This window comes from Sparassis crispa, assembly GCF_003851025.1.
Source record: "Sparassis crispa DNA, contig_000009F, whole genome shotgun sequence".
Taxonomy (NCBI): Eukaryota; Fungi; Basidiomycota; class Agaricomycetes; order Polyporales; family Sparassidaceae; genus Sparassis; species Sparassis crispa.
Window position 1 is genome coordinate 1226840 of NW_020939756.1, and position 27138 is coordinate 1253977.

General features: G+C 41.2%; 5 protein-coding genes across 5 annotated transcripts; 2 read left to right on the plus strand and 3 right to left on the minus strand.

Moving 5' to 3' along the window:
- Positions 1-2: 2 nt before the first annotated feature.
- On the minus strand, positions 3-2210 carry SCP_1004210 (hypothetical protein; the record flags this gene model as incomplete). The annotated part of the gene is made up of 1 exon (XM_027762286.1): positions 3-2210. The coding sequence occupies one exon, from the start codon at positions 2208-2210 to the stop codon at positions 3-5; it is 2208 nt and encodes a 735-aa protein (XP_027618087.1).
- A 519-nt stretch (positions 2211-2729) lies between these two features.
- SCP_1004220 (hypothetical protein) lies at positions 2730-3717 on the plus strand (the record flags this gene model as incomplete). Its single annotated transcript, XM_027762287.1, has 5 exons — positions 2730-2803; positions 2855-2917; positions 3177-3233; positions 3297-3336; positions 3400-3717. The coding sequence occupies 5 exons, from the start codon at positions 2730-2732 to the stop codon at positions 3715-3717; spliced, it is 552 nt and encodes a 183-aa protein (XP_027618088.1).
- A 360-nt stretch (positions 3718-4077) lies between these two features.
- On the plus strand, positions 4078-5892 carry SCP_1004230 (predicted protein; the record flags this gene model as incomplete). Its single annotated transcript, XM_027762288.1, has 7 exons — positions 4078-4119; positions 4176-4218; positions 4273-4548; positions 4601-4664; positions 4718-5617; positions 5671-5707; positions 5761-5892. The coding sequence occupies 7 exons, from the start codon at positions 4078-4080 to the stop codon at positions 5890-5892; spliced, it is 1494 nt and encodes a 497-aa protein (XP_027618089.1).
- Positions 5893-6118: 226 nt separating this feature from the next.
- On the minus strand, positions 6119-7854 carry SCP_1004240 (Eukaryotic translation initiation factor 2 subunit gamma; the record flags this gene model as incomplete). Its single annotated transcript, XM_027762289.1, has 6 exons — positions 6119-6162; positions 6216-6467; positions 6516-6986; positions 7039-7414; positions 7466-7657; positions 7711-7854. The coding sequence occupies 6 exons, from the start codon at positions 7852-7854 to the stop codon at positions 6119-6121; spliced, it is 1479 nt and encodes a 492-aa protein (XP_027618090.1).
- Positions 7855-12611: 4757 nt separating this feature from the next.
- Positions 12612-12899, minus strand: SCP_1004250 (hypothetical protein; the record flags this gene model as incomplete). The annotated part of the gene is made up of 1 exon (XM_027762290.1): positions 12612-12899. The coding sequence occupies one exon, from the start codon at positions 12897-12899 to the stop codon at positions 12612-12614; it is 288 nt and encodes a 95-aa protein (XP_027618091.1).
- Between the last annotated feature and the right edge of the window lie 14239 nt (positions 12900-27138).

Sequence of the window (27138 nt, forward strand, 5' to 3'; positions counted from 1 at the left end):
ACCTAGGAATGTACAGGTCTCCGGCCATAACGCAGATCCCTGAACCACTTTATGCGTCCCAGATGCAATCCTATGTCTGCATCTGTAGGCAGATTCTCGCTGCCAACCCATTCCTTCATCCAACGGATCAACCGCAGGTATTCGCTCCTTTCGCTCTTCCAATGCTCGACCAGTGGAGAATCCATGCTGACCTCGGCCCAATACACAAGCGCAGTCGCCAAAGTGTTGCGCGACGGCTTGACATCTAGGTGGCGCATCCACGCAAGCGCAAGGGGGATCTCGGACATCTGGTTCTCTGCGCCGAGTAGATCTATATATGCGCGGAAGGCGACGTCGTTGGGTAGTACCTGCGGGTATGGCCAGAGTGAGTCGATGTCGTAGTTCGGTGCCTGCTGCGCCGCACGGGAGTCATCTTGAGAGGGTGTCGATGGGCGACCACTCAGGGCGCGAAAGAGGCCGCCGACAGGCGAAAAGCCGAGTGAACGACGAACAGCGTGGACGGGAGATTGAATAGTGTGCAGCTCGGGCCAATTTCCTAGCAAAATATGGTGGGCAACCTGAAGCGCTTGAACACCAGCCCTCTCCCCTCTCCATACACCGGAGTTGGTATCATTTCTGTTTTGAGCTAACAACTCTTGAATCCTGGCGACGGCCATGCTGCGAGATGATTCGGGGTATGAGACAGGGGCGTCGCCGACGCTCTTTCGGCGGAAAAAATTTCCGAGCCCGATATCTGCTAACGCGCCTCGTACCGACTGGTCTGATTTACTGGCAAAGCGGGCAGTTTTCAGGACAATAGCCATCGTAAACTGGTCAGGACTGATGCCAAAAAGCGATTCCATATAGTCCCACAGTTCGAAGACGATGTCAGGGCGTCCTATGCGTTGCAATGAGGCCATGAATATATTGATCGTGTGCGTGGTGATCTGCTGCCGCGCTTCGGAGCGGGAGAGTAATTGAGTGGAAGTGGCCGAATACCGAGAGGTGTCAATGCCTCGAAGGAGCGCAAAAGCCTCTGAAGGGCGGCCAGCCAGAGTCAGCGCCTTCACTCCAAGGGCTAACCCCCACACTTCTAAGCGGTCCTTCTTCGCAGCAATGGTATCCCATATACGAGCCGCGTTTGTGTTATCCCTGCGGTGGAGGAGACCATTGATAGTAACCAGATCTGAGACCACGTCTAAGCGTAAGCTAGAGTCTGACGCCTTCGCGCGCTCGAGGATCGCGAGCAAGGACTTTGCAGACAATGATCGGTCCCGTACGGCAGCACGCAAAACACTTCGCCATGTGCCAATCCTGGGCTCCGCCCTCCACAGACGGGAATGCACGCCGCACGCTTGCATATAGGCGTGAAGTGAACGCACCGAGCCAAAAGCAGACATATACCAATGCTGTGACAACGTCGGTGCCTGCATAACGTTCCTGGCATACGGGTTGGTGCCAAAGGGCACAGTCTCGGTTTGTTGTTCCGCATAATGGTGGCGGACGAGATCGAGACACCGGCCAGCTCGCTTCCTCCAACCCGCTTTAGCGAAGAGCTTGACTAGTCGTTCCAAGTTCTTGACACTGGGAATGGTGGCCTGCGACTGCATGGACCTAGCCAGAGCAATCCCAAGTTCAGCGGTGGCAAATTGTCCGGAAAGGAGCGAATCAAATGTGTCTTGATCAAGACGAAGTCGACGAGCTGACGATGCCTCTAAAACGGGTATGATCAAACGGATACCGGTCGGAGAGGCAGAGGCAGCGGCAACAAGTTTCAAGAATGCTGAATAGTCATACTCGCGCCATTCGCAAGAAGATTGCAACAATCTTCGGATGAGGTCCTGCAGAGGGACGACAAGATTGTGTTCGGCAAGCCAACAGGCCGAGAATATGAGAAGACACGGTCGTAAATGTGGAAGTGCGGTAGGAAGGTGGTAATATGCTAGAACAAGGGCCTTCTTAGCGTCCGCAGGAGATGTTACTTGGTGGCAAATCAGATACAGGATCACCCACGTAGGAGGCTGGAGAGGAACTGGAGATAAATGGGGCATATCGTTTGTAGGTGTAGCTGCCCATGATAAGCGGACTCCTTCCCGTCCAAGGTAACCGAGGGCAGAGTCCAGGTTGCAGGCCGATATGGCGGGTTTCCAACGCTGAAACTGGACGGGAGTCAATCCAGGTAGAGTGGGAGCACCTTCAACCATAGCTGATGTAGGAGAGTTTGCAAGCATGTTAAGGAACGAGAACGTTTCGTCGCCAGACTGCTTGCTATAATCCTCGGCAATGCGATACACGTTTTTACAGAGTGATGCATGTTTGCTTCGACCACTGAGTAGCTGATGAAAGCCCCGGTAAGCGGTGCAATAGGATGATGCTATGTGGGCTGCGCAAAGTGGTTTACACCACATGCATCTGCAGACAATTCGTCGACAAAGACGGACAGAACACACTCGGCATGACGACGCACCAGGAGGGCCGCAGACCGCAAACGTGCGTACGAAACCGGGCTGACAATCTGCCCAAAAACTTCCTGATGGAGTACATAATCAGAACAACAAAATATCGCAGACAAAGGGGGGCAGACATACGAAGTGTGTGATGGAGCTAGTCGTTCGCCGCCACAGAGTAGCGTGGCCACCGAACACAAACAAGGCACGCAGCCAAAATGGAAAGTCGAATATAATATTCTCGCGTCCCCCGACGGTCGTTTCCCGACACCGTCCGCTACAGCGAGCCGCACAGCCAGCATCATGCCCCGCATTCTCTTCGTCAGTGGCTTCCATCCTACAACGCGCGCCCGCGACCTTGCATACGAGTTCGAACGGTGAGTTCCACCGACTCACGTCTCCCTTGCATCTCCCTGACGTCCTTCGAGGTACGGCCCTCTGGTTCGCTGCGACGTTCCAGCACCGCGAAACCCACACGCCAACACTAATCCGTGAGTGTGTTCATTCGCATGCTTCACCCTCTTGCTCCAGTCGAGTGGCCTCGAACGTCCGTTACGCGCTGCATTCTCTCCGCGAGACCACCCCGTCCCTCCCCTCCGGATGTCGGCCGTCGAGCCAATCTCACACGCCGCTCTCGCGTTGGACCGCCGAGCTCTTACGAAGCACAACTTCTTTCGATTCGTTCGATGTACGAGTTTCGCCCGAAAACCTCCTTCGCTCAACGTGCCTTCCCCTTCGAATCGTACGCAGTTATGCTTTCGTCGAATTCCGCAGTACTCGCGATGCGGAGGACGCCTATTACGACATGTAGGTTCTCTACCCTCACCGTGAACATACTGCTGACATGTTTTCCCCCGTCTGGTCGCCTAGGCATGGACGAAGTTTCGAAGGCTCTCGCCTGAGTATCCAAGTGAGTATGCTCCCTGTCGTGAGGTGGTCGAGACACGACTTAACTCACCGTGAAATTTGCCAGTGGGCAAAGAACCCTCCCTCTTCGGTATGGCGCTATGACCGAAGATCACCGCCTCTTCGCCGCGACCGTGATCGCTCTCGCAGTCCCCGTCGTCGCAGTGACCGTGATAGGGATCGTGGCCGAGAGCGTGATGATCGTGACAAGGACAGAGATAGTGACCGGGACAGGGACAAGAGGAAGCGGAGTAGAAGCCCTGAACGACGGAGGAGTCCTTCTCCTGAAAAGAGAGCGGGAACTGATAAGGCGAAGACGCCTCCTCCGCCAGATGACGGCAAAAAGGACGAGGACAGGGCTCAAACACCGCCCTACGATCACTAGATCTGGTCTGTTCCGCAAAATTCTTCCTCAGTTTTCCATTCCGCTACACTCTGGAGCTGTTTCGTGTGATTCGTTTCTTGTTGATGTAGTCCACGGCTGAGACTGTTAATATGAATCATTTTCGTCTATCGTCGGAGAGCCTGAACAAACTGCAACATGAAAACTGCGCTAGAGCTTCTTTACGTACCGTGACGTCACGTGCGTGCCGCTCTTCTGGAGGACCAGCTTGCCTCCTGCCGTCTACACACCGCTACTCTCATTCATTGTTCAGCCCCTCAACACTCTCGTTCCGGTTGACAGATTGACGACGACTCCAGTTCTGAGAACAGAACCCAGTGGGGGGGTCATTGCGCTTGCCATATGTCAGAACCTCGCCAGATTCCAACTGTGGATGACCTACGGGTACGTCTCGACTATGACAACTGAGTCTTGTCCACTGAGCTCCCGGTTTATCTCAGGTCAAGTTATGCTACATATGCCGAGAGGAGGAACGCTTTGACAGTGCGGTTCCATACTTGATCCGTCATAGTCTCTGTCGAATTTGACTGAATTCAGATCCTGAGGAGCCACGTAGGGTTTGGACCCATCCATGCAATTGTACTCTTGTGGCGCATGAGTCATGTCTTTTGCATTGGATACAAGCTGCTCAACAAGACCCACATCGAGCTGCTAATGCGTTGAAATGCCCACAATGCGGAGCGACTTACGATATGGAAAGCAATAACCCATTCATCCTGAGGCTTCTAGACCACATCAGCGGTAGCCTGTCACTGGCAGGCAAGGTTATCAGCTTTGCTGGCATGACTGGCATAGTTGTCTCGTTCGGGATGGGTGCGTTACTACTTTTTACCCTAGCTTGTGCCCACGCTCAGTGTTGTGCTAGGTATATACTTTGTCTGTACATCGTACGGTGCTTACGCAGTGAGAGAGTTTTTGGGAAAGGAATTGTAAGCGCCCTACAATATTTGTATCCTTGCGTTGTTCTGAAGGCTGTTTCCAGATACGACCTGCTCTTGACAGATGATCCGAGTAACTGGCCTTGGCATGCATTTATCAACCTTCCCCTAATACCTTTCAGTCTTGTCCTCTCTCGTACTCGACTGTTTGATACCCTCCCCATAATGACTCTCTTTCTCGCTTGGCCATCGTCCCCACCTGTGCAAACAACACAGAGCTTGATTGGTCGTTGGACCACCCGGAGAAGTGAACCAATTGCGCCAATGTCGCTGCTCACATGGCCGCCATCTCCCATTATCGCTACGATATTGTACCCCCTTGTCACTGGCCTTTATCGGCGATATTTCACTCGCGTGAAGCATTGGGTCATGGGGACTCAGCCAGGGCCTCGTCTACCTGTTCGTCGTGTCGTCTGGGCATTCAACGAGGACGGTCCAGCTCCTCTTCGGATGCGCATCGGTGCGAACATCGAACCGCTGAACGATCAGCGCCCTGCCGCTGGCGCTCAACAAGGTAGACGAGGCGCCCAAGCAAGGAACGAGGAACAAAACCAGAACGGGGAGGGAGTTCAGAACGAGGAGGAAAACCAGAACGACGCAGACCTCGAAGCAGATGATCCCGCTGCAGCTGCCGAGCGCACCATGCGAATCACCAATGCGTCGTTAGGTCGTTTTGTTGGAGGTGCTCTCATGTTGCCTGCTATCTCAAACTACATGGGTTCTATCCTGTTCCGGCTGTCCAAGTATTCTCACACTTTGCGTCGTATTCTGGCCATCCGGCCTTCGCCGAGTGGACGTGCAACAGCAGCGCCACTGGGTGGATGGGTTTCAGCTCAGCCTTGGGACAATCTCAATTATGTGAAGCAGTTTGGATTAGGTGCGAGAATGGCCTTGAATTTGGTGTGTGCAGGTACTCGCACATGGGCTGAGAGTGATCCGGTTTGGTGAGCGTGGAGTTTCGTCGATCACATGGACGTTGTTCATCTACCTTATCCAGGTGGAGAAATTCTGTGGGACTCGGCATCTTCATTGTGGTATGTACTAGATCCCTATCTCAGCTGCGCAGCTAAGGTATAGAATCTTGCAGGCGAAAGACTACATTACGCTGTTACATCTGTGGCTGGCTAAGCGTGAGCTTGAAACACGTCGCGTGAAGAGCCGTTCGTTTGCAGGAGTAGACATCAGAGAGCTGGACCTAATAGATTCCTCGCCTTCCTGAGTCTCGCTCTACTTGCCTGTATTTTACTGCATCTACCATGAGCTGAATCTCTCACCAGCAGTGCCAAAGCGCACCTCGTGCATAAGTACGACGTGCCCATAATAACGGGAGAGGTCAAGCAAGAAAATAGCACGGTTATAAACGTGGCGCGCTGTGGACCACGAAGATTTGTACCTCGCACAAGTTGGTATGGCTACACATCGCAAGCAAGACAAATACAACACGGTTAGTCTACTTCTAGCACCGTTCCTCGCTGAACGCTCCCCCATCCTGGTAAGATGTGTTAGGTGATGCCAATCAAGATCGGAGACGCTCTCACTGACCCACAAGTCGCCAATGCTTTTCAATCCTGCGCGACAACGCAACCTTCTCACCCACCTCGGTGCACGCTGGAGACGTCAATTGGATTTTTGCTAAGTCTGCTTTCACGCTCAGTACACGACCACCGGTTGACGTAGAACCGATATTGATCAACAGCAGCTCGTTCTTCACCAGCTTGGTGACCTTCGTCTGCTTTTTGTCTTCCGTCTTAACACCCAGAAGCCGGCGAAGCAAGAATAAACTGATTTCTAGCTCTGATGAACAGTTAGATGGCATAATTCAATAGCCAAACCCATACGTACCGCTGTAGATGTTAGGCAATTTGCCTACAGCACCGAGGACTTGTCCAACAAGACGATCGGCTCGGCAGAGTGTGGGGTCAATACGTGTTCCGACACCAATGAGACCACCTGGCACGGCGAACTGCAAGTGATTGCTCTCAGCGTGTAACGAAATGATGCGGCTGAAGATTGGTTTGCATTTGTTGCGACCTTGCGCATCTTTGGTCACGATTCCTGGCCGAATCTCTACCTCCTGGCCTAAATGGAGCACGCCGGTAAGAATGGAGCCGCCCGCAACGCCTCCTTTCAACTCGTCGACCTCTGCACCGGGCTTGTTCACATCGAAGGAGCGGATGACGATGAGTTTGGGTTCGGCCATGAAATCTCGGACAGGGATAGGAATGCGCTTGACAATGTACTCATTCACGGCATCTATGTTATACTTCAATTGTGCAGATATTGGCACGATGGGAGAGGATTCCGCAACAGTTCCTAGCCGTATCATTTAATCAGAGCTCAGCGGACGGGTGCTAAAATAGCATACCCTTGACGAACGCCGATATGCTCTTCTGATGCTCCAGAGCCTGTGCCTCTTTGATCAAATCGACCTTGTTTTGTAGGATGATTATGTTCTCCAATTTCATGATCTCCACCGCCGCTAGATGTTCCGAGGTTTGAGGCTGGGGGCAAGTCTCGTTTGCCGCAATAAGCAGTAGCGCGGCATCCATGACTGCTGCGCCGTTCAACATTGTCGCCATCAGAATATCATGACCAGGGCAATCCACGAACGAGACATGGCGAACGAGCTTCATTCGATACCCACAGCCCGGCCTCTCACATGGAGGATTGTCTTCCTTGTCAGAGCGATAAGAGCGGTAGCATCCAGGTCTTGGACAAGCATCATTTTCACATTTGTAAATCTATCGGCGTAGGATTAAGTTGGTCACGTCTCACAGAGAGAAATAACTCACTTTGGCATTCGCATACCCAAGTTTTATGGTAATATTCCGCACTAATTCGTTCTTGAATCGTACAGTCATGACGCCGGATATGGCTTTCACCACTGTCGATTTGCCGTGCGCGACATGACCGATCGTACCTGCATGATCTACATGAGCCTCAGTCACTGGCGCATTGGCGGGCATACCCAAATTAATCGTCGCCTGCGAAAATGAGTGTGTCAGACAATCGGATGCAACGAGGGAGGAGTCCCCACCTGTTTTGAGATCACCTCTGGAGAGAGAGGAGTCAACCTTGACGGATCAATCTCAACTTTCACAACCGCTTCGCCAATCTCACTCTCCTCCCCTTCACTGTCAGAATCAGTGTGATGATCTAGAGTCCGCTCGTCTTCGGACATAGTGGAATGTGCGGTGGATGAGTGTAACGGTGACGGCGAGCGTCTATCGTTTCTTCCCAGTATGGCGCGCTAGGTAGTCTGCTTTCGGACGCGGGGGGTTTATTGCCAGGTCGGACAATTTAGACGGAGCCCGAAATTTACTACGGATTCCATACACCGGCAGTTCAAATCGATAAGCCTGGGGTTACAACCCGTTCTGTTGCCGACGGGCGCTTGCGACCTCTGCCAGTGGGCCCGCTCAGCACGCTCAGCGGCCACTCAACCTTGGAACATCATCGACTCATGCATTCATCTTAGTACTGCAGGAAACAAACACTGTGGCAGCATAATCTGATCATGTCCTGAAGTTTGGTGAATATAACTTGAATGCTGCCACCAAGGAGTGTAATGCATCAGGGAATCAGTGGGGCACTAACATGACCAGTCGGAGTTGACAACAGCGTGACTAGCTTCGATTTCATGCACTTCAGGGTACCCTTCCGACCTAGCTCTTAGCTTCAACATAATCTATATTGTGTAGTGGCTAAGAGCCTCTCAGGTGTCAGACAGACCATGGTACCAATACATGTCCCAGGGCATTATATGGGATTACCCAGGGCAAAGGCAGGGCAAAGGCTGATCCAATGGCACAATTATCATATGGGATGTCCTATAGTACTAGGGCATTGATATTTATATTCCAGTATTACTGGTTGTCCCATGGTGCCAGAGGTACATAGGAATGTCCCACTACTAGTAAAAGATGTATTTTCTGGCTATTGTATGGTAGTTTTTTTATACTTTATTCCACTATCATATTATCTAAGCCTTAATTATAAAAACAGTGACTATAGTGATATAAACAAGCACTTTATTTGCATATTATATAAGGTGGGATCTCCCATTTTAAGGACATCCTGAGATGTTATTTTAAGATTCACAGATATTTAGTCTTTTCTTTAGCCTGAAGTTTCTATTTAACTACTATAATTATCTAGGAGATTTATACTAACAGTTGAATTACTAAGGTTTAAGAGTGACAGGTCCTTACAAGGGATATCCCATCACATAAAGGGACATCCCATAATACAGAGGTGTCATTCAGTGAATGCATTTCTGAGTGTAACTTGACTGAAGTCTTAGGTCAAATGCCTTTCTTTTTTCATTTAAATACAGTATATGATAGGAGACATGACAAGAATATATCTCCTTTGCTAGTATATTAGTAGACTGAGTTGTTCTATTTCTTGAGACACTTGGTGAAAGTTGTAGTATAGCTATGATGCATACTATATGCCAAAGATTATATCATGTTAGTCTGAACATTATGTCAGAAAATGTAAAATTGATTTTAAAACACGAGAATAAACATTATTGTTTGATCTGTCTTAGTTGTTATATGAGGTAATGAAGTTGTTGTACATGCTACCAATAGTAATATAGTCTTTATAACATTATAAATGTATACACAATACTTGATATGGGATATCCTGCTTTCTATAAATATTTCACCATATATAAAATGCAAATAAGACACTTATTTACAGTATTCTAGTCACTGTTTTTATAATTAAGGCTTAGATAATATGATAGTGGAATAAAGTATAAAAAAACTACCATACAATAGCCTGAAAATACATCTTTTACGAATAGTGGAACATCTCTATGTATCCCTGGCACCATGGGACAACCAGTAATACTGGGATATAAATATCAATGCCCTAGTACTATAGGACATCCCATATGATAATTGTGTCATTGGACCAGCCTATGCCCTGCCTTTGCCCTGGGTAATCCCATATAATGCCCTGGGACATGTATTGGTACCATGGTCTGTCTGACACCTGAGAGGCTCTTAGCCACTACACAATATAGATTATGTTGAAGCTAAGAGCTAGGTCGGAAAGGTACCCTGAAGTGATTTTATGCCTGATGTATGTATATGATGCTACTCAAATATAACATACTATCAGTGTGTGAGTAGTCGGTCCCCAGGTATAATTATGTTAGTCCTTTGTCCAGAGCTGAGCTGTATGTAGAATAATTGAATTCGGATGCTCAATGTGTGATAACCATTTGTAGTCTCTCTGCATGATGTTGAGATTTTGTACTAGAATATTATATATTAACAGTACATGAATGATCATTCATGGAAATTAACTCTGTTTGGACTCAGTCAAAAGCTGACATATGGTTGGAATTATTGCAGCATGGCGATAAGAGTTCGATCATGCATCTGGCATCAGGAAAACCCAACTTTTACTTAAGGAACTTATTCCGACTTTTTGTCCTTTTTTGCCTTATTTAAGATCCATAAGTTGCCAAAAGTCGACTTTTAAGTCTCTAAGAAAATATGACTTATGGACTTTTTGTCCTTTTTTACCTTATTTAAGGCCCATAAGTGCATTTGAGTCACATAAGAACACCTTTAAGTAAAAGTTGGGTATTCCTGATGTGTGGCCTTAGGGAAGTTTGTCAATGACCATTATTGTGGCAACAGAAGATCTGTTTGCTACATTGATGTCAGGATTTCAACTGGCTGAACATTGTGTACAATGCAGCTATGTAGTTGTTTAAGTCTTACAAGCATGCATAAGATGTTCGCTGCAGTTGTTTGCATAAAAGACCGGAAAATTTGTCACAAGATTACTTCCCTTGCAAGGTTTCTTCACCCTCTGAATTGCTCATGCTTTTCCACTTCCAGGTTCCTTCTATGCCCTGTGCGATGCCGCACTTACAGTGGCCATTCAGGAAAAAACATTGCATTCAAGTTAACCTGGGTAAGGTCACAGTTCCACAGGCTGCAGACTTCTCAATAATAATAATGACTTGGAGGGTCCTGGGGATTCCAATAGCATAATGGTATATCCAGCATCCACAACAACTGAACTCAACCAGTATGCTATAATGTCCCAAATCTGCAGTGACACAATTCCAGATGAGGCCACTCTGACTTCAAGTTGACATCTTATTGGCAAGAAACTTGTCCTAGCATCTGCTAGTCACTCCGAGTCAGGCTGTGGTGCCAGCATATGAATAGCTGCCTGAGAGGCTTGCTGCAGCACAGTGGCGATCATGATGTATAAAGGCTGAGAGCAGTGTTGAGGAGTCAGTCAGAGTCACTTAGAATGACTCATTGGTCGGCCCGTGACTCAGAGGTCGCTGCCTCTAATACTGCAGATCATACATATATAAACCCTCTAAAATTTTGAATAGCCATATCATTACAACTTACCTGCATAGCATCATGCAGCTCCCAGTCGTCATGTTTACACTGGCTCATCACCAAGACTGCTGAGGCATGAGGTCAACATGGTTCTTCACTATGACCACACTGATGGGATTCTAGTGCCGTGGGAATGGTATGCACCCATGGCCCATTCAAGTTATTACGGTAATGCCTCATCTGAATTAATTGTCTTGAAGGCCCATTGTTAAAGGATTAAGAGTGACCCCCTCCACACTGCGAGAGCACTGTCTCACCCATCATGTCCATAAGCCCAGTTGCCTTTGCCCGCTTCTTGCAGGCACTGACTGACCAGTCGAAGCAACCATTTTCCTCGCTACCTTCAGCTGCTACACCAGAGAATATATTGCTAAGTACGCCCACAGCGAGTGCGGGTATGCTGGTGAGCTTTTCCTGCTATAGTGGTTTGAACTCTCTTCTGATACAGTTAGCGATTCCAGTGGCAATAGAGAGACTTTATCAGAAGATGGGCATCCAGTTGAGAGCCTATGCTATGTGAGGTAAGTCAGATCATAATTATCATCCTGGATGTTCTGCTTTTGAAGAGTCATTACTAATTTAGGCCCCCATGAATGCTGTCCTCTGCCTGTATTGCACAATTCCGAAAGGCTATCAACAGAAGGTGGGTACTTCGCAGGGCCACAAAGTCTCCTGGTTTACAGTAGTCTACCAAAGGCATTTTAAGTCATCAGCACTGTCAAGGGTTGAAGAGAACATACACCATGATAGGTACAGCTGTTTATTTCCAATGAAGATGCAAGGCTGAGACTTTTGGTATTCTAAATGTCATGCAAGAGGATATTACAACTGTGACACAGTGCAAAAGGCAACAGATCAGTAGTTGGACTCATCTGTGCAACCCAGGCTCACCAAGTCAGAGTTTCTTGAGTTGTTTGCACGATGTAAGTGGTGCTGCTTGATTACAACTCAGCAGATTTTTGATCTGCATTATTGTCAGAACAACTTGGAACAAAGGCAAGACTGTGATATAATAGACCTTACTAAGGATGACTCGGATTAGCCAATATCCAGTGAGACAGTGGGTAAAAGGTGAACTCAGAGGAGGAATCAATTCAGGAGGAAATGGAGCTACTCATAATGTTTGAGAAATTGAATTCAATTGACAATGGTCTTGCCTGTCAGTGCAAGTCACTGTCATAACCATGGTCACATACCCCTTCGTGAGTACAAAGAAGCAAAAACAATGAGCAGAAAGAAATATTCTTGAGGTATGTAAGGGCAAGGTACTAATGTGTAAGATGAGCTCGTTGTCCTGGTGCTTTCACCACGACATCTGATTTAAATGCTGCGGATGTCCATCTGGACCTCTGACAGAGAAATCAATGTTGAAACCAGCTGCAACTGCTGAATGAGCTTGAAGTCAGCCTCAATATAGTGGGTTGAACATACTCTGCACATGCAGAGCCCTCCGAGCCTCAGATACATTCTGAGAGAAATTAAGGATTCAGTTCAGTGCATGCGTGTGTGAAGTTTAAGATATTGAAGAAAACATTATGCACTAAGTGGTAAACTACCACTCGTCAGGTCCGTACATGTCATCCATGACGATAATTATATTATTATCACTCACATTATCTCCTGCACCCTCATCATCTCCTGCACCCTCGTCATCTCCTGCACCCTCGTCATCTCCTGCACCCTCGTCATTTCCTGCACCCTTGTCATCTGTCTGAATATTGTCACAATCATCATTCTCGCAGTTTGCTAATTCGAGTTCTTGCTGCTTAGCATCAGACTCATTCTCTGCATCTGTGACCTGGCTGGTGTCTGGTGGAACTGCTTTGGTGTATACAGTCATGTTGTACATCAGGGCAGATTGAGGCCCATTGACTGGAGCGAAGGGAGCAGGTACACCATGAGTATAGATATGCCTCACTGCTGGACCCCAGTGATAGCACATCAGCATATCATGGTCAATAAACCTAGTACTCTGAAGTCATTACATCAGCATATCATGGTCAATAAACCTAGTACTCTGAAGTCATTACATCAGGAAAAGTCAAATCTGATTAGCCTCCTTATTTGCCTTAATAAGAAGAAATAAGACAATCCTTCTTCTTATTCTGTCTTATTCTTCCTTATTTTCCTTATTAAGAGGAAAAAGAAAAAATAAGGAGAAATAAGGAAGAATAAGAAGGAATAAGAAGAATAATCATCTTATTTCTCCTTATTAAGGCAGATAAGGAGGCTAAGCAGATTTGACTTTTCCTGATGTACCTATGTTCCTTGAATCAAAAATGTTTATATACCTATTGACAAAGTAGCTGCACCAGTCTTCAGCATCATGGGTGCAACACGAAATGCCAATACCATCTGAATGAACTTTGTCATAAGCAAAGTGTCATATAATGTGACTGCCTCGCAACACATCCCTTGGATCAATGAAACTGAATGCATTTTTGCTGGAGGTAGGAGGAAACTGAACATAATTAAGACCATAATAATTTTCAGCATGTTTGAATTATCGCACCCATAGGAAGTTGAGCCTCCTCAGTACATAGTCCAGCATGCCGGGTCTATTGTAAATGACATTCATATAGAAAACACTGAGGATACATGCATATATAAACAGGTGGTCTGAGCCTCAGTGCATGAGATACAAGTGTTGTTGATAGTGCTGAAGACTCACTGACAGACAGTGGACTTGAAAGCAGTGACAACTTCAAGTTGGCATGACTGTTACAGTTGTGAGATAGAACTTGAAAATGAGAGTTGCCGCAGCACCTGCAAAGAGCAAGCACTGAAAGATCTTCTGTTAAAACTGCAATAAGTAACTGATAAAAAAGAAATGAATGTCCAGTTACAAGCTCTAAACGAAGATTGTCCAAGAATGTCCAGCCTGAGTGCAGTCACAGTGGTCATCTTAATGTCAGGCAGGTGCAGTGAGCATGTCAGATGATCGAAGAACAGTTTTCTGAAGTTCAACTTGGTGGTGTTGAGTCACGTGAAAGTGATGTCAGTCACATTGCCTGTGAGGTTTGCCGCTTCAAAGTGTGTTTACCTGAGCTGTCAATTTCTCTCAGGCTGCCAGCCCGAGAGCATCAGAGTTCAAGTTGTTCAGGACAATTCCTGAACTTGAAGACCATGGTGACACAGTAAGTTCTTTGCTCAGTATCATTGCCTGCAGCCACTGAGGTCGTCTAACTGCTTACATCGCATCATGACTATAGTACATACTATCAGCTATGACTTCACTTCCAGATGTTGGTTGTTGGTCTGAAATTGTAGTAAGTTTTTCTTTCCCATGTCTTGTGGGTTTTCAAGTTCTCCTTGCTTCAGAAGTGCATGCACGGTGTTGTGCCTTCATCATTGTGGTGGACTCGAGTCTCCTTCGTAATTGTTACCTCGCTCATTGTGGGAACAGGGTCATTCTCATTTTGTCAGACTCTGTACACTATGTGTGGTAGTCTGTCTCACTGGTGGTAGTGCCTTTTGAGTCATTATTGTGGCAGACTCAGATCTCCTTCGTGACTGCTGCCTCACTCATTGCAGGAACTGGGTCATTTTTATTTTGCCAAACTCTATATGTCACACACGGTGTTGTGCCTTGCTGGTAGCAGTGCATTGGCAGACCTTCTTCAAGATTGCTGCCTCACTTATTGTGAGAACAGGTTCATTCTTATTTATTAGCCTCTTTACACTTCAAGCCATGTGCAGCATTGTGCCTTGCTTATCATCGTGAGGTAAGAAGTGCACATTTATTACTTTGCCGTGCGTCCAAATACATTCTAATAAAATTATATATTTTTGTGGTTTCATCATGTTTCCAGTGTCTCACCTTCAGAGACCTGGCTTCAGATTTGCCTAACTACCTTGTTCTTCTGTGATTTTTTTGTGAATGCCCAATGACTTGTGTCATGGAAAGTATGTCATGGTGGTCAACAGGCATCAATTTTGAGACAGTTGAACAGTCAGTATCCACAGTTACAGTGAGATGTTCAGACAGTCAGAATGGCTGTATGTGACAAAATAATAAATGTGCACTTGTAATCTCATACAGATCTCCTCCGTGACTGCTAGAGAACTGGGCCATTCTCATTTGTTAGACCATGACTCTATCATATACACTTCAAGCCCACATCTTAATAAGATGGTAATTTGATTTATGATTTCTGAGGTACAAAGTAATCGTTCTTATGCAAGATGAGCCCTTAATGGGCGCCTATACCGTGAGGAACTTTTGAACAAACTGTTAGAACAAATTTTGACTACAAGTTTGTATGGGTGACTTAAGGTTAGGATTACCTTGAGTTACAAATTTGTATTGGTGACCTGAGGTTAGGGTTACACTTGAGCTAACTGCTCTGCTTACTTGACTACAACTTAACTACAGGCGAACATTCAAAACAGTTGTATTGAAAACTGACGCGACTTTTACAAATAGCTTTTAACAGATGGGAGGCTGTGGCACTTAGATTAAATAACAGATATTAGCCATATTTCAATATACATTAAGATTAGCCTTGGTAACAGATAACAGCTCTACTTCAATATATAATAAGATTAGCTTTCACAACTTGTTATAGTCAAATTTGTGCATTGAGACTATTATCATTGGATTCAGGGCAAAAATCAGACCTAATTCACACTCTGAAACATTAAATTCTGTTGAGATTTGAGTTAGAAATGAGCTTGACAGCACTGAGATCAACCAAAAGAGAGATGCTTAGTCATCCCAATTGGGCAACTAACTTACATAAGGTACCCACAACTCCCCAGTACAGGAAGCATTCCCACTTTTATCCATTGGAAATAACCTGGCAAAAAGCATGGAAATTCATGATATATTTTCCGAGAAAAAACCTTGAGAGAAAAGCGAGAAAAGAACAAAACATTCTCACAGTTTTTTTCCCTTGGAAATAAGTTGCCTATCATATCAGGCAACTGAACATGATAGAACATGACAGGACATGCCAAAATCCGGACAAAATTATCATATTTAGTGACCAACTTATTTCCAGTGAAAATAACTGCAAAAATGCTTCATTCTTTTACACATTTTTTCCTCGTGTTTTTCCCACAGTATAACTTTGTTGATTTTCACACATTTTCCCAAGTTATTTCCTCAGGAGAAAGGGGATTATGCATCCTGTGCGAGTCATGCTCCCATTTTTTCAGCATTTTTCTGCATTGATTTGAGGTTTTTAACCCCAAAATACACTTGCCTAAATCTGAAAAGTCAGCTGCCTTTTAAGGGCATCCACACACCCCTGTGGTCATGTCCTCATTCTGGACTTCCCACTGGAACTAATATTTGTCCTGGCTCAGGATTGAACCAAAACCTCCTGATACAGTTCTTCATTGCAGTTCAAGTTAACCACTTCACCGCTGGGCTGTCCCAGCTCAGCCAACTTCAGCTTACAAGTCATTTCACTGGTTCATTACACCAGGTAAGTCCGACTTTCTAGCTTTATCAGTACTCATTAGAAGGAATTAGAAGTCCGCACTTTTGGCCTTACTTCATGCATTTGTAATCAATTCTAATTAGTCTACAAGTCTGGGTTATCAGCTTTCTTAGTAACTGTTCTAGGGCAGCCTTTAAGCAACATAACTTCAGACTTTTGGCAGATTTAATAGATGCTGTGACTTCTAACTAGGCTACAAGCCCAGCTTGAAGCAATAATTGTAAAGCATCTTACAAGTCCGAGTTTCTTTATCATTGACACCTCTAGCAGAGCATTATAAGCTCTGATCTACTTGGAGACTTCTAACTAGTCTACAATTCCGGGTTATTAACATTGTTAGTAACTATTGTAGACCTGCCTTTAAACATTACAAATACGCACTTTGAGCATACTTAGTAGGCATTGTAGCAAATTGTGACTAAATTATAAAGTCACCCTTTTGGCATACTTAGTAGGCATTGTAACAATTTCTAACTGACCTACAACTCTGAGTTTCTAACTAATCTACAATTCCGAGTTACTAATTTTGTTAGTAACTATTGTAGAGATGCTTTGAAGCATTACAAATCCACACTTTTAGTGCACTTAGTAGATATTGTAGCAACTTGTAACTAGACTATAAAGTCACACTTTTGACATACTTAGTAGGCATTGTAGCAACTTGTAACTAGTTATAAAGTCACCTTTTGGCAGACTTAGTAGGCATTGTAGCAACTTGTAACTAGATTATAAAGTCACTCTTTTGGCATACTGAGCATTGAATCAATTTCTAACTGCCCTACAACTCTGATTCTTATAAACTTATTTGTAACAGTTTGTAGTCTCATTTTTATAGGTGCATTTGTAACAATTTTTAGTCTTTTTTGTAGTCATTCTTATAAGCAAATTTGTAACAGTGTCTAGTCTCATTTTTTGTAGTAATTCTTATAAGTGCACTTGTAACAGTTTCTAGTGTTATTTTTTGTAGTCATTCTTATAAGGAAATTTGTAACAGTTTCTAGTCTCATTTTTGTACTGATTCTTATAAGCACATTTGTAACAGTTTTCAGTGTCATTTTTGTAGTAATTCTTATCAGCAGATTTGTAACAGTTTCTGCTATCATTTTTTGCAGTGATTCTTATATACACATTTGTTCTTGAAGTCAAAGTATGTAATCTCAAAACTGTTATAATAAATCAGCTAAAAAAACTACAAGACAAATCTTATTGTTTTCACTAGTAGGTGGATTATAATATACATTTTAAATTGAACTTGAGCAAAAGTGATTATTCTAAAACTGAGAAAAATTGTAAAAAACTACAAAAAAGGTGAGAGACAAAGAAACTTTTTAGTTGTCTCCAGTAAACATTTTGAGACTCAGAAAAATGCAAATTAATTTGAAAATTTTGTGAAATAACAAGTTTCATAGTTCTGACTAATAAACATGCAATAAAATGCAGTTAAAGCACTTTTAAAGTGAAAGTGAGTGCTATTCAACTCAGAAAATTAATAATAAAAATCTGCTTTATCATTGTCACTATCAGATGTATTACAATGTACAGTTTGAGTCTCTCGAAGTGTTTTAAGTCTCCAAAAATTACAAGAAAACTATAAGATAACACAACTTATTACCTTTACCAGGAAACAAACTGTACGATAAATTTCAAGCAAAAGTGAGTCTGAGAAAGGTTGTAAATACTCTGAAAATTTGTACCCCAATAAATCTTATATTTTCATCACAAGGTTTATAAACATTAGGACATACTTTAAATAAATCTCAAATTAAAAAATTGTTTTAAAATTCACTAATGTTATAAAACATTCCGCAATCCTATAGAATGTGAAAATTTATAGCTACACTATAAAATGCTTTCAAATTGAGAGTAAATGCTTTGAGCTTCAGCAAAATAATAAAATGAGGTGCTTTTTAATATACAGATTATGTGATAGATTTCAAGCAGAAGTGACAGTTTTCAGGCTTAAACAAATTGTAAAAAATGAGGCAACAGTGTAAAATAAGAAACATTGCAGCTACTACTAGAAAAGATGCTACAAATATGCCTATAAAATGAAATTAACTACTGTGCAGTTTAAAAAACTTATAAAATGCCCAATTTTATAGTTACTACTAATTAAAAATCATTATAAGACAATATAATTATGATTCCTGAGGTGTAAAGGTATTATTCTTATGAGAGTGACGTAGCAGTAGACACTTGTCCTTAAGATAATTTTTTCTAAATTATGAGAATAAATTTTGACTATAAAATGTTATGTGTGAGACAGATATAAAAACTATAAACATTACAGAATAATAATCTTTATTATCTTTACTATCAGATATATTATAAGATATACACTAAGCAAATTTGAACTAAGACTACATGCTTTAGAAGTTATAAAAAATCTGAAAAATCTGAAAAATTAAAATTAGCACAATCTCTAAGATCTCCTTAATGTCTTTCAGAAATCATTATTGCCATGCGAAGTAATGGCCCACTTCACACAAGTCAGTTTATAAGATGCTTACACGAGTCTAGTATACCATATAGTACCAGTTGATAAGAGCCTTACAGTAGCCTACACAGTGATATATTAACTCCTAGCATGTGATTTAGTAATGTTTAGTAAGCCTTCTACAACACCTTCACTTCAGGGTACCCTTCCGACCTAGCTCTTAGCTTCAACATAATCTATATTGTGTAGTGGCTAAGAGCCTCTCAGGTGTCAGACAGACCATGGTACCAATACATGTCCCAGGGCATTATATGGGATTATCCAGGGCAAAGGCAGGGCAAAGGCTGATCCAATGGCACAATTATCATATGGGATGTCCTATAGTACTAGGGCATTGATATTTATATTCCAGTATTACTGGTTGTCCCATGGTGCCAGAGGTACATAGGAATGTCCCACTACTAGTAAAAGATGTATTTTCTGGCTATTGTATGGTAGTTTTTTTATACTTTATTCCACTATCATATTATCTAAGCCTTAATTATAAAAACAGTGACTATAGTGATATAAACAAGCACTTTATTTGCATATTATATAAGGTGGGATCTCCCATTTTAAGGACATCCTGAGATGTTATTTTAAGATTCACAGATATTTAGTCTTTTCTTTAGCCTGAAGTTTCTATTTAACTACTATAATTATCTAGGAGATTTATACTAACAGTTGAATTACTAAGGTTTAAGAGTGACAGGTCCTTACAAGGGATATCCCATCACATAAAGGGACATCCCATAATACAGAGGTGTCATTCAGTGAATGCATTTCTGAGTGTAACTTGACTGAAGTCTTAGGTCAAATGCCTTTCTTTTTTCATTTAAATACAGTATATGATAGGAGACATGACAAGAATATATCTCCTTTGCTAGTATATTAGTAGACTGAGTTGTTCTATTTCTTGAGACACTTGGTGAAAGTTGTAGTATAGCTATGATGCATACTATATGCCAAAGATTATATCATGTTAGTCTGAACATTATGTCAGAAAATGTAAAATTGATTTTAAAACACGAGAATAAACATTATTGTTTGATCTGTCTTAGTTGTTATATGAGGTAATGAAGTTGTTGTACATGCTACCAATAGTAATATAGTCTTTATAACATTATAAATGTATACACAATACTTGATATGGGATATCCTGCTTTCTATAAATATTTCACCATATATAAAATGCAAATAAGACACTTATTTACAGTATTCTAGTCACTGTTTTTATAATTAAGGCTTAGATAATATGATAGTGGAATAAAGTATAAAAAAACTACCATACAATAGCCTGAAAATACATCTTTTACGAATAGTGGAACATCTCTATGTATCCCTGGCACCATGGGACAACCAGTAATACTGGGATATAAATATCAATGCCCTAGTACTATAGGACATCCCATATGATAATTGTGTCATTGGACCAGCCTATGCCCTGCCTTTGCCCTGGGTAATCCCATATAATGCCCTGGGACATGTATTGGTACCATGGTCTGTCTGACACCTGAGAGGCTCTTAGCCACTACACAATATAGATTATGTTGAAGCTAAGAGCTAGGTCGGAAAGGTACCCTGAAGTGATTTTATGCCTGATGTATGTATATGATGCTACTCAAATATAACATACTATCAGTGTGTGAGTAGTCGGTCCCCAGGTATAATTATGTTAGTCCTTTGTCCAGAGCTGAGCTGTATGTAGAATAATTGAATTCGGATGCTCAATGTGTGATAACCATTTGTAGTCTCTCTGCATGATGTTGAGATTTTGTACTAGAATATTATATATTAACAGTACATGAATGATCATTCATGGAAATTAACTCTGTTTGGACTCAGTCAAAAGCTGACATATGGTTGGAATTATTGCAGCATAAAGTGATATGGGATATCCTGCTTTTTATAAATATTTCACCATATATAAAATGCAAATAAGACACTTATTTACAGTATTCTAGTCACTGTTTTTATAATTAAGGCTTAGATAATATGATAGTGGAATAAAGTATAAAAAACTACCATACAATAGCCAGAAAATACATCTTTTACGAATAGTGGGACATTCCTATGTATCCCTGGCACCATGGGACAACCAGTAATACTGGAATATAAATATCAATGCCCTAGTACTATAGGACATCCCATATGATAATTGTGCCATTGGATCAGCCTTTGCCCTGCCTTTGCCCTGGATAATCCCATATAATGCCCTGGGACATGTATTGGTACCATGGTCTGTCTGACACCTGAGAGGCTCTTAGCCACTACACAATACAGATTATGTTGAAGCTAAGAGCTAGGTCAGAAGGGTACCCTGAAGTAACACCTTATTATACTGTTTATTAAATTCTAGTATCCTCTCTCGTATCAGTTTTCAAGGATCTCATAATATTCTGATATGACATCTAGTTTGTGTTGTAAAGGTGTTACAATAGTTTAAAATGTCACCTAGTATGGGTTTGTAGACTTGCAAAATGTGTTACAATTGTTGTCATAACCTGTACTTATACCAAAAGTCTGAGCTTATAGTGTTTAAAAGCTGCCCTACAACAGTTACTAATAAAGCTAATAATCTGGAAGCCAAGCTCTATAGTGGTCTCTTTAGTCCAGAAACAGAAGTGCTGACTTTAAACATTTTCTGCATTTAGTAATTCTTCAGCCACCAGAGTGCTGAGAACGAAAAAAGTGTTGACACACTTAATATTTTGGATGATGTCGATGCTTTTTTCGTTGTCCACTCACACCTTAAACCAATTTAGACAACTCTCTTATTTTTCTGAGCTTAGAAACTTGTTCTGCCTGCTTTCAATGGTGTTGTTTTCAGATAGCATCTAGTTATAATTACAGTACTATTCTAGTTGTTCTAAGAGTGATAAATTATAATAGTCACTACATGTCAGCAGCACCTACAGAGCTCAAGAAAATGCAGAGATATGATCAAAAATTGTATATGTAATCTGATAATATATGATAATCTTAAACAGTGTGCACTCTTAACTAGGAGTGTACAGAGTCATTCTAGCTTGATTATTAAATTCTGTGTGCTATAAGTAGTTTCTTACTGTATTCTATAAAAGTGAGTGCTTCTGAACTTACAAAATCTCATCTACCTATTATTGGACATCCAAATAGCATCAGGAAAAACTCTAGTTTGTCCTTTGAGGTGAGTTATTTATTCTTCTAGTTTTGCTTCTCTTCCTGACCACAAATTCTTTTTATTATAAAAAGATATAAATGAGTACAAATATGATGACCTACACACTAAAACATCTTATATATGTGGTGAAACCAAAGCATGCAGAGGTAGAAAATATAATATTAGAGTGAGCAATAATTTAGTATTACTGTTAGATATTCTATAATATGTTTGAGAGAGCCTCTGTGTCAGATATTATAGGATATATTTGGGAGAACCTCTATACCACTATAGCATTTCGACCAACCCAGCCAGAAGTGTGAACTATGACTGCAAAGTTTCAATCTGGCTGGGTGACCAGCTTTAGGGTGACAGTGGACAGAACAGACAAACTGGCCAGATGAGGTCGCAATTGTGACCCACCATAATCAGCTGGTGAGCCAATCAGACCTTAGATGGAATGGGAAAACTCAATATATTTCCCAACAAGAGGCCCTGTAGGCCACAAAAAAAGGTTTTTGTAGATATTGGTCACACTCAGCCAGCATTGCTGTGATCCATGATACCTGGTCAAAAACTGGCTGACCAATGTGCCTGTGACCTGTGACTGGCTGGGTTGGTCAAAGCACTGCAGTATGTCTTCAAGTTATTTAGTATAATGACTGTGAGTAATACAACCAAAATTAGAAAAGCATACTTAGGTCAACTGTAACTGTTAAAGCACCTGGACACTTGAGCACTATCTGTTATCTAACTTGTTTGAAGTGGGCCAATGCTTCGCATGGCAGGTATAATGACTGACCTGATTGACTAGTGGCCAACTGAGTGACTTGTTGTGTTCTTAAACAAGCCTATTATATTATAATATCTGACTAGCAGCTGACTTGCTAGTAACTGTCTTATTGTGTTCTTGAATAACCATATTATAGTCTAGTATATATAATCATACAACTCTTCCTCTTTTGTGAAGCATAACTAAGTGTCTTGACATCTATGCTTTTAATGTTTCCCTCAAGAACACTTTGAGAACCAGTTACTGCCCCATCATTGTACCATACATCTTCTTCTTTAGTAATAATATGTGAAGTAAAGTAAAAATTACCCAAATAAATTATCTCATATAAATAATACACTTCCCCCCAAGATTGAGTATAAAATCCATTTTAATTGACACTCTATTAGTCAGTAGAATAAAGAAGTTAGGCTAGGCACAGTTATATATATTGGCATTCCACTTAAAACCTGCAGGACCAATATTAAACCTGCCTCTTTTTTGTGAAGCAGAACCTTCAGTTAAATCTTCATAATGCTTGTGCTTGCTATCTGCAGATATTCTTCTCCTTTTCTAAATTAGTTCATTTAAGACCACATCATTCTGCTGGATCATTGCTGAAAGTATTTAGCTGCTTGGTTCCCTGTGCTGGTACATACTTGTGGGAAGTAGGCCACTGCTTTGCATGGCAGGAACAATTCCTGAGGTTCAATGTTTCTACTTTTATCTTATTATCTAATTATTTTCACATGCTTTAATTATTCTATATTACTCCTTAGTAGTTGATTACTTATGAAAAGTGGTCCATTGTATTGCATTGCATAGCATCTTGTATTTTTATTAGACACCTATTTAAAGGTTTCACCAGTTGTATTCACTCAAAACAGTCACTTTAGATGAAAATCTACTAAAATTTCATGTGATACTAATAAGTATAAAGAACTTAAGTCTTTCTTGTCAGTATATTATTTTTTGAAGCTCTAATACTCTGTTTTTATTTCAACTAAATTTATGTGACAATTCATTTTATACAGATACTAAAGAAATAAAGTATTAGAATAACTAACAATATTATTTGGATACTCCAGGTATCATGAACAACTGCATTACAATATTTTAGTATGCTATTTATCTAATATTTTACTTACAGATATTTGGTAACAGTACTGCAATAGTCCAGCATGCCATTTATATGTCTATACATAGTAGTTACAAGAAAATGCTAGTGCTTTCTAAATAAAAGCATTATAATAGTGTACAATCTTATTCAATAACTGGTAGATTGCTTAGTAATATATAGTATGCTTGTAACAATATTATACTCGTGACTGAGTTATAACATGCCGCCTAATTATAGTTTATAAGAGCCTTATAATAGTGTATTAGAGTTTGCAAAACACTTTATAACAATAATATGTTATGTTATCACATGAGTCTTATATGTCTACTATATCATCTACCAACTTTTTCCATATCATTTAATATTAGTTAATAAGCAGTATAATATAGATAATAATTTATTTATAGCTGCCTAATAATAGTCTAACATATTGCTAAGTATCTCAGAGTGAGATTATTTAAAAGATGACTTTAAAATGATATTACTCGGTCCTTTTATCAAAACTGTATAAGAATGTTACTAAAAATTGTTAGTACGCCTCTTCTGAAAATGCTCTTCAAAATTGCGTTAAAATGATATCATGTTGTTCTGTAAAACATGTATAAAAACATTACTAAAACGGTCCTAGTATGCATTTTAATAGACTCGGCTGAAAAATGGCTTTAAAATAAGATCACTATGTTGTTTTGCAAAAAGTATATAAAAATGTTACTAAAAAATGACTAATATGCATTATAAAAGACTCAGCCAAAAAATGGCTTCAAAATGATATTACTATGTTGTTTTGCAAAAAGTATATAAAAACATCACTGAAAATGACTAGTATGCATTCTAAAAGACTCGGCCAAAAAATGGCTTTAAAATGATGCTACTTTGTCATTTTATAAAACTGATATAAAAACCTTACTAAAAAGTAACTAGTATGCATTCTAAAAGACTCGACTGAAAAATGGCTTCAAAATGATATTACTATATTGTTTTGCAAAAAGTGTATCGAAATGTTACTAAAAAGTGATTACTATGCATTCCAAAAAAATTGGCTGAAAAATGGCTTCAAAATGATATTACTATGTCATTTTATAAAATCTATATAAAAACCTGACTAAAAAGTTGATATTCATTCTATAAGGATCACCTTCATAGCCTACTATGTCATGTACCTACTCCAAGGTAACTATCTGATGGAAGCTTTTTAGAATCTTAGATTCTATAGTCATGCTACAATTTTTCTGATATTTTTATAATTTTTCGGGATTTCATAATGTCTAGTAAGCTCCTACAATATCTTACTATATAGTTTACTAACCTTTAGCAAGTTGCTTAGTATTGCAATAACCTCATAATAGCCTGGTATGCCACCTAGTATTTATTTGTAAGGCCTTATAATAGTCTGAAAGGCCACCTAGTATCAGTTTGTAGGGGTCTTACAACAATCTACAATGCTATCTACTGAATTTATACCACCTAGAAACCATTAATAAGCTCCTTATAGTCTAATATATTCTCTACTGACTGCTAGTATGCCATATAATAATGTCTAGTAAGCATCCTAGAACCACTACAAAAAATGATGCAAGAAACTGTTACAAATGTGCCTGTCTACAAGGATCGCTACAAACAATGACCCTAGAAACTGTTACAAATGTTTCTACAAGAATCACAACAAAAAATGTTACCAACGGCCTATAAAAACCACTCCAAAAAAGGGTTACCAACATGCTTATAAGAACCACTACAAACAATGACACTAGAAAGTGTTACATATGTGCCTATATGAACCACTACAAAAAATGACACTAGAAACTGTTGCAAATGTGCCTACAAGAATCACTACAAAAAATGTTACTAATATGTCTATAAGAATCACTACAAAAAATGACCCTAGAAACTGTTACCAATGTGCCTATACGAACCACTACAAAAAATGACACCAGAAACTGTTACAAATGTGCCTATAGCAAGGTATCTGTATACTCTATAGTATCAGTTTGTATTGAGCTTACAATAGTCTGTATATGTTACCTGATGTCACTTGTAAAAATCTCCAGTAACCTGCAATAGTGTCTAGTAATCTCTAGTAAATATCCTAGTATGTGAGTTTATAAGGGCCTTACAATAGTTAGATATATCATCTAGTATCAGTTTATAAGATGCTTACAATAGTCTAGTATACCACTTAGTATCCATTGGTAGGGGCCTTACAGTAGCCTACAAAGGGATATATTGACTTCTAGCATGTTGTATAGTAACACTTCATAAGCCTCCTACAATGCCTTATTATACTGTTTATTGAATTCTAGTACACCCTCTAGAATCAGTTTGTAACGGCCTCATAATATTCTGATCATCTAGTTTGTGTTGTAAAGGCCTTATAATAGTTTAAAATGTCACCTAGTATGGGTTTGTAAAGACCTTACAATTGTTGTCATAGCCTGTACTTATACCAAAACTCCGAGCCTATAGTGCTTAAAAGCTGCCTTACAACAGTTACTAATGAAGCTAATAACCTGGAAGTCAAGCTCTATGGTGGTCCCGGGTATACCGGCTCTTTAGTCCAGAAACAGAAGCTGACTTTGAACATTTTTCTGAATTTAGTAATTCTTCAGCCACCAGAGCGCTGAGAACGAAAAAAGTGTCGATGCGCTCGATTTTTTGGATCACATCGACGCTTTTTTCGTTGTCCGCTTAAACCTTAACCAATTTAGGCAAGTCTTTTGCAACTGGTTCCCACACTTTCAGCCAAACTTGCAAGGCCTGTAGCTCACTCAATTCTACTCGGATTTTGATGAACCAGGTGGGCATTCCGACCAGTTCTTTGAGCTGAATCTGATGGTACCACTTTCAGAACACAGGAATCACTTTCTGTGGTGCTACAATCCATTTTGACTGAAAGCACCTGTTTCTACACATCCAGCCAAACTTGCCAGGCTTGTAGTTCAGTCAATTCTGCTGGAATTTGGATGAACCCTGTAGGCATTCTGACTGGATTTTAAAGCTAAATCTGACACTGTCACTTTTAGAACAGCAGAATCACTTTCTGCAGTGCTACAATCCATTTTCTCTATTCTCTCCCACTTTTGCTTGTTTCTTCAAGGAAAACAAAATGTGCACTACATGTAAAA